Source organism: Mastigoproctus giganteus, chromosome 3, assembly GCF_048544385.1.
Source record: "Mastigoproctus giganteus isolate SK-2022 chromosome 3, ASM4854438v1, whole genome shotgun sequence".
In the NCBI taxonomy this organism is placed as follows: domain Eukaryota; kingdom Metazoa; phylum Arthropoda; class Arachnida; order Uropygi; family Thelyphonidae; genus Mastigoproctus; species Mastigoproctus giganteus.
The window spans coordinates 68,766,442-68,784,274 of record NC_143577.1 but is presented as its reverse complement, the minus strand read 5'-3'; the positions used below and the strand labels follow the sequence as shown (position 1 = coordinate 68,784,274).

Sequence of the window (17,833 nt, the reverse complement as noted above, 5' to 3'; positions counted from 1 at the left end):
GTAAAGTGTATTCGTGTCTAGCGGCACCGGAGGTTCCCCCCAACTCCGCGTTGCTTTCATTGTAGGTGTAACAGTTCACTGTAAAGGCCAGAGATTTAAAAAAGTGTAGCACCGTGTATTGTTGTTATTCTGTCCATTCAGCCGCTAGACCCCTGCTGGGGCCCAACGTTGTCCACACTTAGTCTCGTGGAGGCAGACCAGGTACCCAGTAGTTGATATTTTACTCTGGCAGGCTCTGCCACCTAGTTTCCTGAGATTTCAGTAGCTAGGGCCTAAAAAAAATATTACAAAAAAAAAAATAAAAAATAAAATAATAAAAAAAAAAAAAAACGCAGAAAAAGGTTTAAGCCGAAAGAGTTTTGCGTGTGCGGTTTGAATTTGGACATTTTAATTTTTAACATTGTGTTTTTTTTTTTTTTTTTTTCTTGGTAGTTGTTGGCGCATAGGCTTCTGTGGCCATAATGCACCTCCCAAGGTTTTTGCAGTACATTGATCCAAGCCCGAGGCGGGAATCGAACCCGCGACCTTTGGGTTGCCAGGCAGGCCCTTTACCCACCCGGCCAGCCCGGTCGGCTTAACATTGTGTGGGACATGTGCTGGTGTATAGACAGAGTAGGGGAGGGAGGCTAAAGACTGGGGGGAAAAGCCAGAAGTATGGGGACAATAGAGTAGGTGTCCCCAAAAGACTATTGGTCCATTGCGATATTTTGTTCTGCACACCAAGGTTGTACTCTGACGTGATGCGAGACATTGTGGCCCATCTGTTTGCTTGCACAATTCTAGCCATCCTCCTCTGACCTCTCTCATCAACAAGTGATTTTCTTCCACAGGAGTGCCATTGAGAGGATGTTTTCTGTTTGTTGCACCATTCTTGACACACCCTTGAAACTGTGGTGCATGAAAAGTTCAGGAGAACTGCCGTTTCAGAAGTGCTTTGTCCAGCACATCTTGCACCTACTACCATGCCACGTTCAAAGTCCGTTAGATCACTTTTCACCATTCTTGCTAAGGTTTGTATGCTTAACTGATACTAGAAAGGCTGTTCTGCTATATTTAGATCCACAAACTGTGGTCATGTGATTTGCAACGTTGTGGGACAAACCTTTTTTTGTGCACAGCAGAGGTGTACATAATAAAGTGACAGCACAGTGTATATGGTGCTAGCCCCCTTGACAAAGGTCCATATGATGTATTCATCCAATTCTATTTTGACTTGTGATTTGGGCCATCTCCTTCAGGTGGTACAAGAAACTGTGTGAAATTCAAAAAACTTTACAAGTCGAAATATTAGAAAACAATTCAGCATCGGTATCAACAATCAGATACAGTCAGTCCTCATATAACACGTGTTTACACTACACGAATTCGATCATACATGATTTATAAATAGGGGAACGATATCTTATATAACATGAACCAAATTTGCTTATGCACGATTCGCCTTTGTGTTTACAAGAAATGACAGTCGAACGCGGAATCACCCCAACTGAACGCAACACAATAGGAACGAAGAGAAGATTCTGAAAATGTATTTATGTGTTTTATATAAGTGAAGGGGAAACACATTTCACCATAATAACGTAAAAACCAACACAATTCCAGCTATCGGTATAATCGCAAATGCAATTAGATCGAGTTCACTACCAGTTTGTAAGATTCCACTAGCAGAAACGCAACAGGAAATTGTTTTTATTGTTTTATGGTAGTAACCCCTAGAAATGTGCTTTAGTAAAATGTGAGGCGTTAATAGTGTATCTCTGTGTATCAAGCGTGCCTCCTCGTTTTGTAATTGTGCTTTATTCCCTGAAAATGAGTAAAATACTTAAAAGGTGTGAAAAGAAAGCGTCCTGGTGAAGACACTGCAGATTCAGAGATAAAAAGAAAAGCAATATCAATAAACAGAGGCGGAAAATTTGTAGTGGCCTCATACTATGGTTTATGGTCAAAATCACACCGGCTTCCGGCCCACTGGGGTTTCCCAGGTAAGGCTTATGGCCAATTCACCTCTGTCAATAGAGAAAAAATATGAAATTGTGAAACGCTTTGAGCGAAATGAAAGACCGTGTGATATTACACATGCTACAGACCTAAATGAGGCAATGCCGAGAATTAGAAAGAATGCAAAGAAAATAAAAATAACTTTCATAGCAGGAACAACTCAGTGTAATTAAAATCCATTAGATTAAGACACAAAGAATTGGAAAAGATGGAACGGCTGTCATCTGTTTGGATAGAAAATCAAAGTACAAGTTTGCTTACGATAGAAGCAAAAGCATTAGCAATATTTTATTACGTAATGGTCGTAATAAAATACGTAAGTATTTTATTACGATTATTTATTGTGTTTGGTTATGTTTTGGTTTCAAATGTGTGTTCAATTTTGGGTGGCCGGCACCTAACCCTATTTTTCCCATAGGGCCTGTTGTTTATATTGCACGAGGGTTTCTAGGAACACAACTATCGTGCTATACGAGGACTGACTGTATCTTTAAAAATACATGAAAAAATATCATTTAAATATACAGTTGGTCGTCGACTTACGACCGACTTCTGTTCTGACTGACAGGTTGTAAGTCGATCTGGTCGTATGTCGGCCATATATTTATTAACAGTATTTTTTAACCTTTCTAATCTTTTTATTATCTTTTATTTTTCATTTTAAATACAGTAATGCTTTTATCTTTTACTTCGTTTCTGCGCCTAGGCTATCTCTCTCTAGGAAGTTAAATTCAAACGCTCTGTACATTTTAATTGGTTTATTATTCATACTGTTTATAAAAAATACAAAACTACGATCTATAATTACATATACAGTATTGTCATAATTGAAAAATAATACTGTACATAATGTACTGTAAACACAAAAATACAATCTAAAATTAATGTAAAAATTAATACAAATGAAATTTACAAAATCAAATTTTTTGTGGTCGTAAGTGCGGCCGGTCGTAAGTCGACGACCAGGTGTACTAGGAAATCTCTTTTAGCCATATTATTTATTCAGCATTCCATAAATCGGCACAAATGTTCTTGTAAATTACAGCACATAGCTGTAATTTGCAAGCATGTTTATGGTGAGCTCATACAGTGCTTGTGTGAGCCTAGAACAGCTGAGAGCAAAGATAGACAGGTGTACAGTGTGGGTACATCTGGAAAAATGTATGCTTCATTAAATCTAGTTATTCTCTTCCATAAACAGTGACTAACTTCCACCACTCAAGAATAAACTGCAAATGTCCAGGAAATTATGGATGAAAACAGAAGTATTGTGCTCCATCTGCTAACAATGCTGTATGGCAGTCCACACAACTATTGCAAGTCACTGGCCACAGATTACCGACATTCTTTAATGTGAATGTGCCATGAAATTGCAGTTTTCTTCAAACACTTGTTTCCGTAAGCCTCTAGTTTTTTTTTTCTTTTCATTTTAGTATGAATGTTACAGATAACATTCATGCTATATCCAACACAACAGCATAAAAGAAAACACTGTCCAGTTAGCAAATCTTCAACTTAAAGCACATAACTCAAGGCCACTTTGCAACTCTGGACACATCAGAACTTTCAACTGTGTCAGCTGCAAGTTCTGACAGGTCTGATAGTTGCCAAGTTGTATTCTTTTGTGTAAAAGAATAAAAAGTTACAGATAAAAAAAAAACAAACAAACAAACAAACAATCCTATATATATCTAAAGTATTAAAAGCATATACAAAGCTCAGCTATTACACTATTTTGTGGGTTTGGTTATAATATACTGATTTTCAATTAATTAAATTTTTTTTTTTTTAAATTAACTTGTTAAATTCTGGTTTTTATCAAAAACTCAATTCCCAGTTGAAGCCTATACACTTTATCTTTGTATATAAAAGACACTTGAGACTAATACCATGAACCAACATACATTCAAGAATGCTATGATCATGTCATCTATAGAACTATATTTAACCTTCCACAAGTTCAATGGGACTTGTCAAGTGCCTTGAAAGAAAGTTTGGTTCATTAATAATTGTTGGTTCCAGATTTAATGACCGAAACTTTCTCTACATTCCTAAATATATATTTAATTTTATTCAGGTTATTTTATACAGTTTGAATTGTTTGTTACTATGTCAAAAACATGAATGTAACATTGTGTTTTTCACATAGTAATAGCATTAAAGAACCCAACAGGTGCAGTATGACCGTTTTTGGAACATTTACACCAGGGGCTCAAGAACTGGTGAGTATGGGTTTGGATATCTGAGCTGGATATCATCATTCTTCTCTTTCTTGCTTTCTTGGCGATTCCCTTCTACATCTGACACTCTCTCTTTCTCAGGGTAACGCAGATTTTTTTTTTTTTTTGGCTGGTGCAGCATAAGCCTCGTGTTTCCTTGTCCTCAAGGAAACACGAGGAAACACCTCAATAATAATCCTCAAGAGAGACAGCGTCCACAGCAAACATGAGACAAAAAAATCAGAGAATAGGAGAGTACTTGGACACATTGAAGGAGAACCTCCTTGCACTTAGCAAGAGACTATGCCGAGAGGAAAATAAACAACTGAATCTTCAATAAAGACCCAAGAGGTTTCTACAGGAATCTCGGAGAAGACGGGGAAAAAAGGGAACGGACCACCTGAGAAGATGCCGATTGAGGATTTCTGGGGAAACATATGGAGTAGGGAAGCAAAACATAACAGCCTAGCCACCTGGATAGAACTAGAATGCAAGAAAACCAAGGACGTACAAGAAATGAGAGGATGGGAGATTTGGGAAGAAGTAAAACAGAAGATCAATAACTCTCAAAACTGGCGAACTCCAGGAATAGATAACGTCCACAACTACTGGTACAAGAAGCTCACTTGCACACACAAGCACCTGGCAGAGCAGTTCACCCAAATTATAAGGCACCTAGAGACAATCCCGAAGTTTCTCACTCAAAGGAATCACATATCTGAAGCCTAAAGACAAAGGTACAAGAAACCCAGCGAAATATAGGCCAATCACCTGCCTCCCTACACAATGTACAAGAGCCTGACCAGCTGCATAACCAGGAAGATAACAGACCACTTGGAGAGCCCGAGCATAATGGCTAAACAGCAGAAAGGATGCAAGGAGCAATTAACCATAGATGCTGCAGTTATGGAGCAAGCATACAAGAAGCGCAGCAACATATACACAGCCTACATCAATTACCGCAAGGCCTTCGACTCCGTGCCTCATAGCTGGCTAATAGAGGCACTGAAAATCTACAAAGTCAACCCGACAGTGAGAAACTTCCTAGGAGAAATGATGGCGAAATGGATTACCACCGTTAAGGTCGAAAACATCACAACCAGGCCAATCGCCATCAGGAGAGGAAGGAATCTTTCTGGGAGATGCCCTGAGCGCATTGTGGTTCTGCCTAGCACTTAACCCGCTATCTACCATGCCGAAGAGTAGCAAGTACGGATATAACCTCAAAGACGAAAGGAAGAACCTGTACCCTTCACTCACCTGATGTATACGGATGACATCAAGCTCAACGCGGGAACCGAGAAGCACCTTCAGCAACTACTCCAGATCACCGACGAATTCAGCAAGGATATTAGGATGGAATTTGGTCTAAACAAAAACAAGACCCACAGACTGCATCAGGAAATATTAGTCAACCGAAACTACCAGCTGCAGAGTGGTAAAGAGATCGAAGCCATGGCAAAGGGGGAGGCCTACAAATACTTGGGGATGATGCAGGCTCAGCAGTTACAGCACAGGGAAATCAAGGCCTGCCTGGCCGAAAAATACCATCAGAAACTCAGAAGCCTGCTGAAAGCAAAGCTGAACAGAGGGAACACAGTTAAAGTCATAAACACCTATGCAATCCTAGTGCTAACATATTCCTTTGGGGTCATAGATTGGACTAACACCGAGCTGGAAGATATCATGAGAAAGACAAGGACAATGATGACCAAGAGCCGCCGTGGAGAGACTGACAATTGCCCTGGAAGAAGGAGGAAGGGGCCTGATAGGCCTCATTGAGCAACAGAAGACAGCGATAGTTAACCTGAAGGATTACTTCCAGAAATACACAGCAGCACTCCACCTAAGCGAGGAGTCCAACACCCCCAAACTAGGAGGTACAAACGAAGCTAGAAAGATGGACACAGTAGACACTCCATGGCAGACACTACAATGATCTCCATCAGGGTCACATAGATAAAATTGTAACGAATGGGTCTGGTGTACTGGGGTCCATGGTTAAAATAACATACACATATAAGTTATAAATCCAGTTTAATCTAAAAAATACAAATATATACTAACAGGCAATAGCTTTTGAGACTGGCATGTCTCTTCATCAACTGAAATTCAAATACAACGGATAAGTGCAATGAGCTAAGTGAGGCACGTTAATCATGTGCCATTGTTGTTGCACGGACTAGCGCTGCTTTTACTCCACTGATCATCTAGCATGGGGTGTAGACGTATGCCTTTGTGGCGGTTTATTGCCTTTGGATTGTTTAATATATTAAGTGACTCTAGCCATAGGCGGTGGCGAAAGTGTCGTGAGTGGTCTACTACTTCAAAGTCACGTTTGGGATTAAGATCGTGGTTGGTGGCCCAAAAATGTTCCGCGACTGCGGACTGGTCAGTTTCGGCAAGCCGGATTGCTCTGTCATGTTCCGTAAGGCGATCTTGGAGACACCTTGATGTTTCTCCTATGTAGCAACTGTCACAGTCTCTACAGGTGATGCGATATACTACATTGCTGCGTAAGACAGGTGTGACAGGGGTCTTCACACTGGAGACAAGTGAATGTGGGTTCCTGCAGGGTAACTGCACGCATTTGATGTTGTAATTTCTAAGGAACTTCGAGATCTGTCCTGACAAGCCTGGATAATAGGGAATGTAGACGGACGATATACAGTCTTGGTTCGGTGGTCTTGGGTGGGATGTGAGTTCTTGTGCCTGTGATGGGTAACCACATTTGGTTAGGTCCGCCTTCACACAGGAGATCTCGTTATGCCTAATTGTATCAGTGCTATTGAGATGACTTGGTGCGTGGCCGGATCTGTAGTTAGTGAATTGACCGCACCACATAGGTTTGCGGTATACTGAAGTCTCTAGATGTGGGCCTACGCGATGCACTAGGACATCCAAGAACGGGAGTGCATCGTTGACCTCCAAACTCTATAGTGAACTTGATGAAATTAGATAGGGAGTTGAGGTATTCCAGTAGTGCTGTTTCAGAGCCACGTGGTATTACGGTAAAAATATCGTCAACGTATCTACACCATGTTGTAATAGGTGTAGGTGGGTTCCGTTGTATCCGCTCTCCAGATCTTCCATGGCGATGTTGGCTACTACGGAACTAACAGGGGCACCCATAGCAGTGCCATGTACCTGCTGATAGACTGATACCTCAACTCCCTATCTAATTTCATCAAGTTCACTATAGAGTTGGAAGTTAACGATGCGCTCCCGTTCTTGGATGTCCTAGTGCACCGCGTAAGCCAACATCTAGAGACTTCAGTATACCACAAATCTATGTGGTGCGGTCAGTTCACTAACTACAGATCCGGCTACGCACCAAGTCATCTCAATAGCACTGCCTGCACCCTATTCTCCAGTGCTTGGAGCCATTCCAGCACTGATACAATTAGGCGTAACGAGATCTCCTGTGTGAAGGCGGACCTAACCAAATGTTGTTACCCATCACAGGCACAAGAACTCACATCGCACCCAAGACCACCGAACCAAGACGGTATATCGTCCGCCTACATTCCCTATTATCCAGGCATGTCAGGACGGTTCTCGAAGGTCCTTAGAAATTACAACATCAAATGCGTGTAGTTACCCTGCAGGAACCTACGTTCACTTGTGTCCAGTGTGAAGACCCCTGTCACACACAGCAATGTACTACATCGCATCACCTGTGGACTGTGACAGTTGCTACATAGGAGAAACATCAAGGAGTCTCCAAGATAGCCTTACGGAACATGACAGAGCAATCCGGCTTGCCGAAACTGACCAGTCCGCAGTCGCAGAACATTTTTGGGCCACCAACCACGATCTTGATCCCAAACGTGACTTTAAAGTAGTAGACCACTCACGACACTTTCGCCACCGCCTATGGCTAGAGTCACTTAACATATTAAACAATCCAAAGGCAATAAACAGCCACAAAGGCATACATCTACACCCCAGGCTAGATGATCAGTGGAGTAAAAGCAGCGCAAGTCGTGCAACAACAATGGCACATGATTAACGTGCCTCACTCAGCTCATCGCACTTATCCGTTGTATTTTGTATTTGAATTTCAGTTGATGAAGAGACACGCCAGTCTCGAAAGCTACTGCCTGTTAGTATATATTTGTATTTTTTACATTAAACTGGATTTATAACTTATATGTGTATGTTATAGATAAAACTGCTTCCAATGCATGGCTCACGAGCGGGACGCTCTTTCCCGAGACTGAAGGATTCATGCTCGCCATCCAAGACCAGGTAATCAACACCAGGAACTATAGAAAATACATCGCCAAGGAGACCGGAATGTTAGATGATACATGTCGACAATGCCACCTGGCCTCAGAAACGATCCAACATCAACACGGGAGGCAAGGTGATCACCCAGACTGAGTACACTCTTATACATGACCAGGTAGCCAGGATAATACATCAGAAGCTAGCAAGTAAATACCAGTTGATCGAATAGTGTACTATACTACAAGTACGAACCCTAGGCAGTACTAGAGACTCCAACCCACAAGCTGTACTGAGACCGCGCCATAATAATGGATAGGACAATCCCGACAGACTGGACATAACCCTTGGTGGACAAGAAGGAAAAGGCTACCTATCTGATTGACATTGTGATACCCAATATTGGCAACCTGCAGAAAACCCATGGGGAAAAAATCAGGAAGTACACGAACCTAAGACAAGAGATCAAAGTGATGTGGCATATGCAACAAGTAACAACCATCCCGATCATCGTGTCAACCACAGGTATGGTGCCAAAAGACCCTACATAGCAGCAGTAGGTCTCCCAGCAAACACCTACAAAGAACTCCAGAAAGTGGCAATCCTGAACACCTGTACGATTTTCAGAGAGTTCCTCGACCAACAGTAACATCAAACATAACAACCACCCTGTGTACTTGGTAGCAATACCTGTCACGGGGTGTAACCACGAAGCAGGGAAAAATAATATAAGAGCAGCAATAATAATAATAATAATAATAATAATAATTCTGTGCTCTCTAGTTGCATGGCACTTCACAAGTACTGCTGTGGCATTTTGATTAGACATCAAATGATCACCACTCTAGCTCATGATTACCCACGAGTAACACTTGCTAATTTAAATATAACATGGTCCTACTAGTTTCAGAAGGAACGTTTTAGGGCTTCTGCAGAGTAGTTGAAAACAAGTGATCAGAAAACACATGAGAACTCTCGATAGAACTGTTACTTGCAACCCTTTGCGCAATTTTTTGTTCAAAAAAGAATTTGTTGAAGTCACCAATAACCATAATTATCTTTATTGGTGCAACTTCATGGATTCTCTTCTGCTGGCTGTAAATGCTGGTCATTTTGGAGGTTGTTGGGATCAGGTTCAGGTGGCCTATTTTCAGGTGGATAGAATAGTTTGTCATTTGTTTGTTGAATGTGTCTCTCTGTAGAATTTACTGAAATAGTCTTCTTTTAGCATCCTTCTATTATAGTTAGAACTAATATTTGCTATTTTGTATCTTATCCTTTTATATCTTACTGGTAAACAAATCAAGTAGCTGAAATTAATTATTTTGTAACTAATTTAATCACATTTAATTTAAACATTTTTTTTTTTTTCACAACTGGATATAGCTGCTTATCATAATGACAATCTTTCCTTCCTCTAGACTCAATAATAATATCCAGATTGATTTCGAAATGTCATAAAAATTGGTGTTAAATAGTTGATTTGCTGGAATATTTTCTGTAATGTTTTCTTTCCAGCTTTTCAATAAAATTGATAATTTTTTGCATATAAAAAATTTCTGTATAGTGCAATGTTGTTTAATCTGTTAGTAGAATTAGTTGTTTTTTATTTTAATTTATTTATTTTAAAAAATTATTAAAATAAATTGACATGCAATATTACTGCAACATCACTTGGCTATTCTGAGTTAATAAGATTTTGATTTCATAAATCAAACATTAATTGCCTGACTGAATGATTTGTGTATTTTATAGTCATTTACCACATTTCACTGAACATGTATTTAATTTCGTACATATATAAAACAGACTGTTTTCTTATACATTGTTGTGTATTTGATCTGCATTAAGGTTTATTTAAAGACATAAGGATAATGACAGGGACAAAAACAAGGTTTTCCCCCAATGATGGGGCCACAAAAATAAACTGTGTCCAGAGCTGCTAACAGCCTTACTGCAACATCACTTGGCCTCTGATATTCAGGGATAGTCCTATATCAATATTTCTCTCAGAGAGAGAGAGAGATCACACACACTGGTTTCAAAAACTCGTTTTTGTAAAGTAGAGGCCCCGTTGGCAAGAACAGAGAAAACGGAAGCATCTGTTATTGGCACAAATTGTTACCAAGAGATGTGTTTTGCACTCATCTTATGATAACAATTATATTGTTTACACTTTAACCATCACAACCCTCTGTTTTGCTACCTGAACGAGGTATTAAGCTTTAAAAGGATTAACTAAACTAAATAATGGAGTCTGCCTCTACTCTGAGAGAGTTGAACATCTATTGCACTAGCCAACAAAAAAAATTTCTTTGTCATAACTCCACAATGAAAATGTGATTCTGGAGAAAATAAATGTGCCGATTCCGACAATCACCATAAAAAGTCTATCACATCTACATCAAAAGATGTATCAATGTTTAATGTTAAAATAAAGGGATATACAACTTAAGTTCGTAATACAAGTGTAAAAATAATATTATATGTTCTCTATAATTCTAACTTCCAAAAAAATATCATAAATCATTGCAAAATAGTTATACTTCAATAATATATAATCAGCATACCTGTAATTGTCCTTAATGTTTGCTACTAAGGGATTTTTTCTTATATTCCTGCTTACTCTCCCTCGCAAGGAACCAGCAGCAATCCCCAATCATTATAGGATCCCAGCAACCTTGGTACCGCTTTTCCATTGTGGAAAAATATCTTCATGAAACCACTCCCCTTGTTCATCACTTGCATTACTCTGTATAAGGCAATGGTCAGGCCACACCTTGAGTACTGCGTACAGGTCTGGAGGCCTCATTTTGGAAGTGAAGATTTGTTTGAGCGTTTACAGAGAAGGGCAACAAGATTGGTGAATGGAATGAAGGGATCCTCTTACCAAGAGAGGCTTAAGTTCTGCAAATTGCAGCTGCCGGAGACTAGACACCTGCGAGGTGATCTGATTGAGGTGTATAAGGCCTTGAATGGGTTGAGCACGCGGAATTCTGATGGGATTCTTCCACTTATTCAGACTACGAACCTAAGGGAGCATAAATTTAAATTGAGGAAAGACAGATGTAGAATAAATGTATGGAAATTTGCCTGTAGCCAGCGGGTGGTTAATTGCTGGAACAAACTTCCATCTGTCGTTGTGGAAGTTGATAGGTTAAATAAATTTAAGGAGGAACTGGACAAACATTTAGAGGAAATTGTTTTGTAAATTTTTTTTTTTTTTTTTGGTTGATGCTGCATAAGATCATACACTTGCTTTCTTGTATCACATTCCACTACTACTACATCTCCTAGATTTTCGGAGAAAAATTCGAGATCGGAATGAAGAAAACGAATTTTCAATGACATTCAACAGCCCATGTTTTTGTAGCACTCGAGTAAATTACATGCCAACATTTCATAGTTTTCTTCTTTCCTATTACCCAAAAAACCAATGTACTACCTTAAATGATCGCCAAGCTGCCAATTCAACCTCCTTTAACTGGGTTTCAAACATATAGTCTTTCAAGAGATGTCTAATTTGGGGTCCTACGAAAATTCCTTCCTTAAGTTTGGCATATGTTAAATTAGGAAACACTTCTCAAGTATGCAAATCTGTTACATTCTTTATCTAGCCTTTTCACAAAATTTTTTCATCAATCTAAATTTGATGTGCAGAAGAACTTTGTCTGATTGCACTAAAGGAATATATTTTACATCACATTGTCCTGGTATGAACTCTGAAACTGTCCTGCTTGTCTTAATGTTGCTCAACATAATTTTCTTGTCGCATGGCTGTCCCACAAACAAAAAACAACGTTTTGTGAAACCCCCCTGCAAACCAATAACTTTACGATCACTGCATATGTTCCAACCATAATCCTGGTATTTTATAGCATGTAGAACCTTATACATACTTTCATGACTTTAAGTCCAACTGAATGAAACACAGGAACTGATAAAAATTTGTTGTAATTATGAAGCAAAACTGCTTTTAAACTTAATTTTGAGGCATCTATGAATAAAACCATTCATCTGACTAATGCACAGCACCTAGTTCTTTCAGAAGTCCGATAATGTCTCTGCAAAAACACATACTTGTCCTCCGTAGTAAAATACTTAGAAAACCTTTCATGTCTTTTTCGAAACAATGAAATCGTTGTTCCTGCTGCAAGTATATTCCACTGCTATAACCTAGAACCTAACAGTTCAGCTTGTTCTTTTGGCAAATTTAAGTGTCGAACCAAATCATTCAACTCAACTTGTTTGATTAAATGTACCTCATTACCTGAACTTACTGGCTGATAGTTGACATCTTGTGAAGTGGTAGTAGGGCTGAATCCATCCTACTCTTGAGGGGCTGTTTATGTTTGGAGGATAGATTTACAACCCTGAGAATATGTCATGATAAGTTAATACTTGGAAAACTTTGGCACAGCCTACAAAACTCCTCACCAAAAATGCCAAGTGTGCTTTCTTCAAATTGTAAATTGATGCATTGGAATTTTAACCTAAGCACCATAGGTAGAAGTCTCATTATGTTTATTAGCATTAGCAGAGGCATATGATGCAAGAAAGCAAGCTTATGCAGCATCAGCAAAAAAAAAAAAAAAAAAAAAACACAAGAAAACTGAGGCCAGAATCGATTGCTAAAATTAAGAGAATTAGCTTATATCTGTTAAAATAAAGCAGTATGCCATACACTACTGGCTAGATTATACAAAATTGGCATAGTTTGGTAAAATGTAACTCCCTGTATATATAATAATTGTTTGTTTGTTATTTGGTTTTTAGGAGCATTAGCAACTAAGGCCATATTGCTCCGGGATAAGCTGTGGTCATTCCCTGACCTTTCCGCATCTTCCGTATTTGGTAGTGACGGGCTCGAACCCCGGTCTAATCAAGAAGCGTGTACTACGCACTGCTGCTCCTTCCCACCTGGCTACGGAGGCGCCTATATATAATAATTGTGACGTGACGTGGAACTAGCATGGTTAATATCGAAATTTAAGAACAAAAACTATTTAAAAACAGCATTTAAGTTCTTGGAGGAAAAAATCGTGTTGGCTAGTGTCATTGTCTGCATTTAGTGATACTCATGAACTAATGCTGTTATATATAATTATTTTAACGAATAAATTTGTTCTTATTCAATTACTTTTCAACAAGCCATACCTTTACTCTTAATTCTTTTAATGGCTGAGGCATAAGCAATGACCGAATCTGAGTAACCACTGGACCATCATGACCAGCTAGTATAATGGTGTCCCCTTCTTTTAGTCTTCCATTGACAAGAATGACATCGATAGTAGTTCCAAGACCAGGAATTGCTTTCACCTTAAAAACAGTATGCACATATCACCAATTAAAAAATTAAACAGTAATCAGCAATTAAAATTTTCATGATTTTTAATTCATGAAAAAGTTGTATTATCAATACAACTTTTCTATCCTTTATTTTATCAGCTTTATTATTATGAAAGGCCTTCTCTGGTTCTTAATCCTTTTTGAATTAGAAATTTGGAAGTTTTACAAAAATTGGAAAACACATACATATTTTTAAATATTAATTGTTTCCTATTTTGACTTTATAGCCAAACATTAGAGGGACATTATCATCAAAATGAAATCAAGGTCAAAATTTAAAATAATAAAGACAAAAATAGCTCACAAGTAGATTGAAATTCAAAAATAAGTGAAAGTACACTGCTGGAAAAAATACAGAATAACTGTTATGGTAGAACTAATAATAATAATAAAAGTTAGGTAACATATGTAGCACATTACATTTCCAGCACATTCAATTTTTTCGTTGTTTAATTGATTTTCTTTTTCTGTGTTCATAGAAGTGAAAAGTATATATGACCATCCCATATCAATTACTGAGATAACTTTATAGAACGCTTAATAAAACTATAGTTTTATGTTCTCTGAAATTAACTGTTTAATTGGCTTAATTAATATTGTAGAAGAGTGGTATATATAATATATACTACAGGTGACCCCCGCTTAACGCTGATCATTCGTTCCGGAAAAACAGAGCGCTAAGTGAATCCGCGCTAAGCGAGCGCCGCTTTCCCATAAGGTAACATATGTATTTATGAGCTGCGGTCGGTGCCATAGGATATTTCCTAATGAATAATAAACAGTAATGAAAAGATGCACAAATGTCGGTCAAAATATTTAATATTCAAAAATTTGCACATATAAAATATTCTGCATTGCATAAGTATAATTATGTGGTAACTACTTGCATATCAAAATTAAATTTAAAATTCCAATTAAAATAATGAATTTAATTTAATTGATGAATTTAATCATGAAAAATGTGTGGATTTTGAGTTGAACTCTGGCCCTCTTCCAAATAAACTAAAAGGGGTATTAATTTTAAATCCCTCCGCAGCATTACAACCAACAATAAAGTCAACCGATCCTTCGCCGCTTTGAAACCTGGCATGTTTTTTTCCTTCTTTCAATATGAAACTTCTTTTAGGCATTCGTTTCCACAAAAGTCCTGCTTCAGCTATGTTAAAAACTTGTTGAGAAGTGTAACACATAATACCCCTCTTCAATAATTTTAACAAGTTCTTTTTTGAAAGTTTCGGCTCCTTGATCTGCACTTGCGGCTTCTCCCTGGATTTTAAATCTATTCAACCAGCCCTTACCAGTTTTAAATGGTTCCACATTGTTTTTTTTTAGGCGAGTTTTCTTCAGATCATCATATTGGCTTAATCTCTCTCTCTCTCTCTCTCTCTCTCTTTTTTAATATTTAACTTAACTGAATTCTGCATTGGAATATTATCTTCAATAAAATTATAAAGTCTTTCCATTTCAATCCTAATAGCCGGCCTAGTCCTAGTTGCTTGCAGTGGAACAGCTATCTTTCCTGCTGCAAAAACTAATTCTTTATTTTTTTATAATTGTTCTTACAGTTAAAGTTGCAAGTCCTAAATTATGGCACACATCCGTTTGTCGTTGACTGGAATCGATTCGCTTCAAAACGTCTAATTTAATTTTCAAATTCAGTCTTTTTCTTACATTTATAGTCTTCGTACTGCGTCCAAACGTTGTTGCTTTTTCATTCCTATCTGTCATTATTAGCTCTTCGAAAATGTAACTGCGTTGGTTGAATTAATTATGATACAATGTTCAAGTAAACTTTCTGTTACGCACGATGTCTAATACTCTACTGAGTGATGACTAGACTTCGGATAAATGCATATAACGCAAATATTACAAGCAATATACTTGATCATTTTTTAAAATGTTGATCTCGGAACTACGTAACAAGTCACTGTACTGAAACTAAATTAGCGTGCGAGAAAATTTCACTGAGCGTGGGAAACGTTTTAACGCTGTTTTGCTATTCATTTTCAAGCTATCGACTCCATCAAATGAAACGATTTCGTTAATATGTCAAAAATGTAATCTGTAAAAGAGCGTTATAGTGATCTGTGACAGCGTTATAGTCAGATACGGGTTATAATATAAAAACAGCGTTATAGCGAATCAGCGTAAAGCGAACCGCGTTATAACGGGGGCCTGCTGTACTCTTCTACCATATACTTTTTTTAGAGTCTCTCTCTAAAATTAAAAAAAAAAAAAAAACACACACACACATATACAGTAATAGACACTCCAGCCCTTGTATTGCACTAATAGCTCAGAGTGTTGAAAAATTTTAGGAGCTGTTTTGCTATTCATTTTCAAGCTATCGACTCCATCAAATGAAACGATTTCGTTAATATGTCAAAAATGTAATCTGTAAAAGAGCGTTATAGTGATCTGTGACAGCGTTATAGTCAGATACGGGTTATAATATAAAAACAGCGTTATAGCGAATCAGCGTAAAGCGAACCGCGTTATAACGGGGGCCTGCTGTACTCTTCTACCATATACTTTTTTTAGAGTCTCTCTCTAAAATTAAAAAAAAAAAAAAAAAAAAAAACACACACACACATATACAGTAATAGACACTCCAGCCCTTGTATTGCACTAATAGCTCAGGGTGTTGAAAAATTTTAGGAGTAGGAAAGTAAAAAGAATATGATTGAAGAATATAAAGATGGTGCTCAGGTAATTCTGGGGTGCAAGTTGCCATACATACAGACCGGGTAGGTTACTGCAATTTGGAAGTGGTTGTCTTTGTATTTCTGTATATCAATTAACAATACTTTGTTAATGTCTACTCTTATACTTAAATTAAAACTAACGCTTTTAATTAAAAAAAACAAAAAAAACAATAAACATTAAGAATTAAAAAGAAATTATTTAAATGCATGTTGTTACAATTAGCAGTCAACGTCTGGCTATTTAGCTAATGGGAAGCAAAGTTAGGAAGGTACTTAGGATAGTAATAGACACTCCTGCACTCGTATTGCACTAATAGTTCATAGTGTTGAAGAATTTTGGAGGTAGGAAAGTGAAAAAAAAAATGGCTGAATAATCCGGGAGTGCAAGTTCCCGTCCGTATTAGTAACGGCCCTGGACTGGGTAGGTTACTGCAATTTAGAAGCGGTTGTCTTTGTATCTCTGTATATCATCTGCAATTCTATGTTAATGTCTGCTCTTATACTTAAATTAAAACTAAAGCTTTGAACTTTTAAAATAAAACAAACATTAAGAATTAAAAGGTAACTGGCAAATATGTGAAACGGTATCTCTTCAGGATACCACACCATTTCACTATTTCAGCAAATTGTGCTGAAAAAGTCCATATATGCCTCCATTAACATTTCAATAGCCTCCTGTACATATAATTGTGTTGAGGACAAAAAATTTTTAAAAACAAAATTTTTATCAAATGTACAGGAAACTGTGGCATCTACATTATGTTACATGTACTTTTAAGCTGTTGACAAATGCTGCTAATTAGAAATTAACAATTACTGATCGAGAACAAATATAAAATTGCTGCAAGGACTTACCGAACTGCATGTGGCCGACAGAACCAAAAAGTGAGAGATTGTTTGAGTCTGCCCTAGTCATGGGCATAGGTGGACCTCTTACGGTTCATGATAAACCAATGTAATGTAGGCAAACTACAGTAATGCTTGCAGGGGGAGAAAATGTACACTAGCTAATGTAGCTAAAATAACACTATACTATACAAAGATATAAGCCTATCAAACAGCTGCCCTACCCAGAGGGTGTTTTTTTTTCACACTACTCTTTCCCTGTAGTGTGTAAGTTCTCTTTACACACTACAGGGAATGAACAGCCCATGCATGCAGAAATTATATTTATTTACATAATTATACAAAATTGTTCTGTCGATATTTGCTATCCTTCCTTTGTTGTTTCATTTTTTCAATCAAAGTCTAATGCTACAAATTCTTATTCTTATTGCTTGGGAAGTTATGTTTCTCTGTATTTTAATTGGTATATTGGAACTCCAATGGCTA

At 37.8% G+C, this 17,833-nt stretch overlaps 1 protein-coding gene across 1 annotated transcript in view; it reads right to left on the bottom strand.

The window, feature by feature from the left end:
- The window catches only part of eIF5B (eukaryotic translation initiation factor 5B), a 609,831-nt gene that overhangs the window by 251,853 nt on the left and 340,145 nt on the right, over positions 1–17,833 (bottom strand). Inside the window, exon 17 of the mRNA XM_090369319.1 lies at positions 13,605–13,766. Coding sequence (XP_090225445.1) covers positions 13,605–13,766 — 162 coding nt within the window. The remainder of the gene's footprint in view (positions 1–13,604; positions 13,767–17,833) is intronic.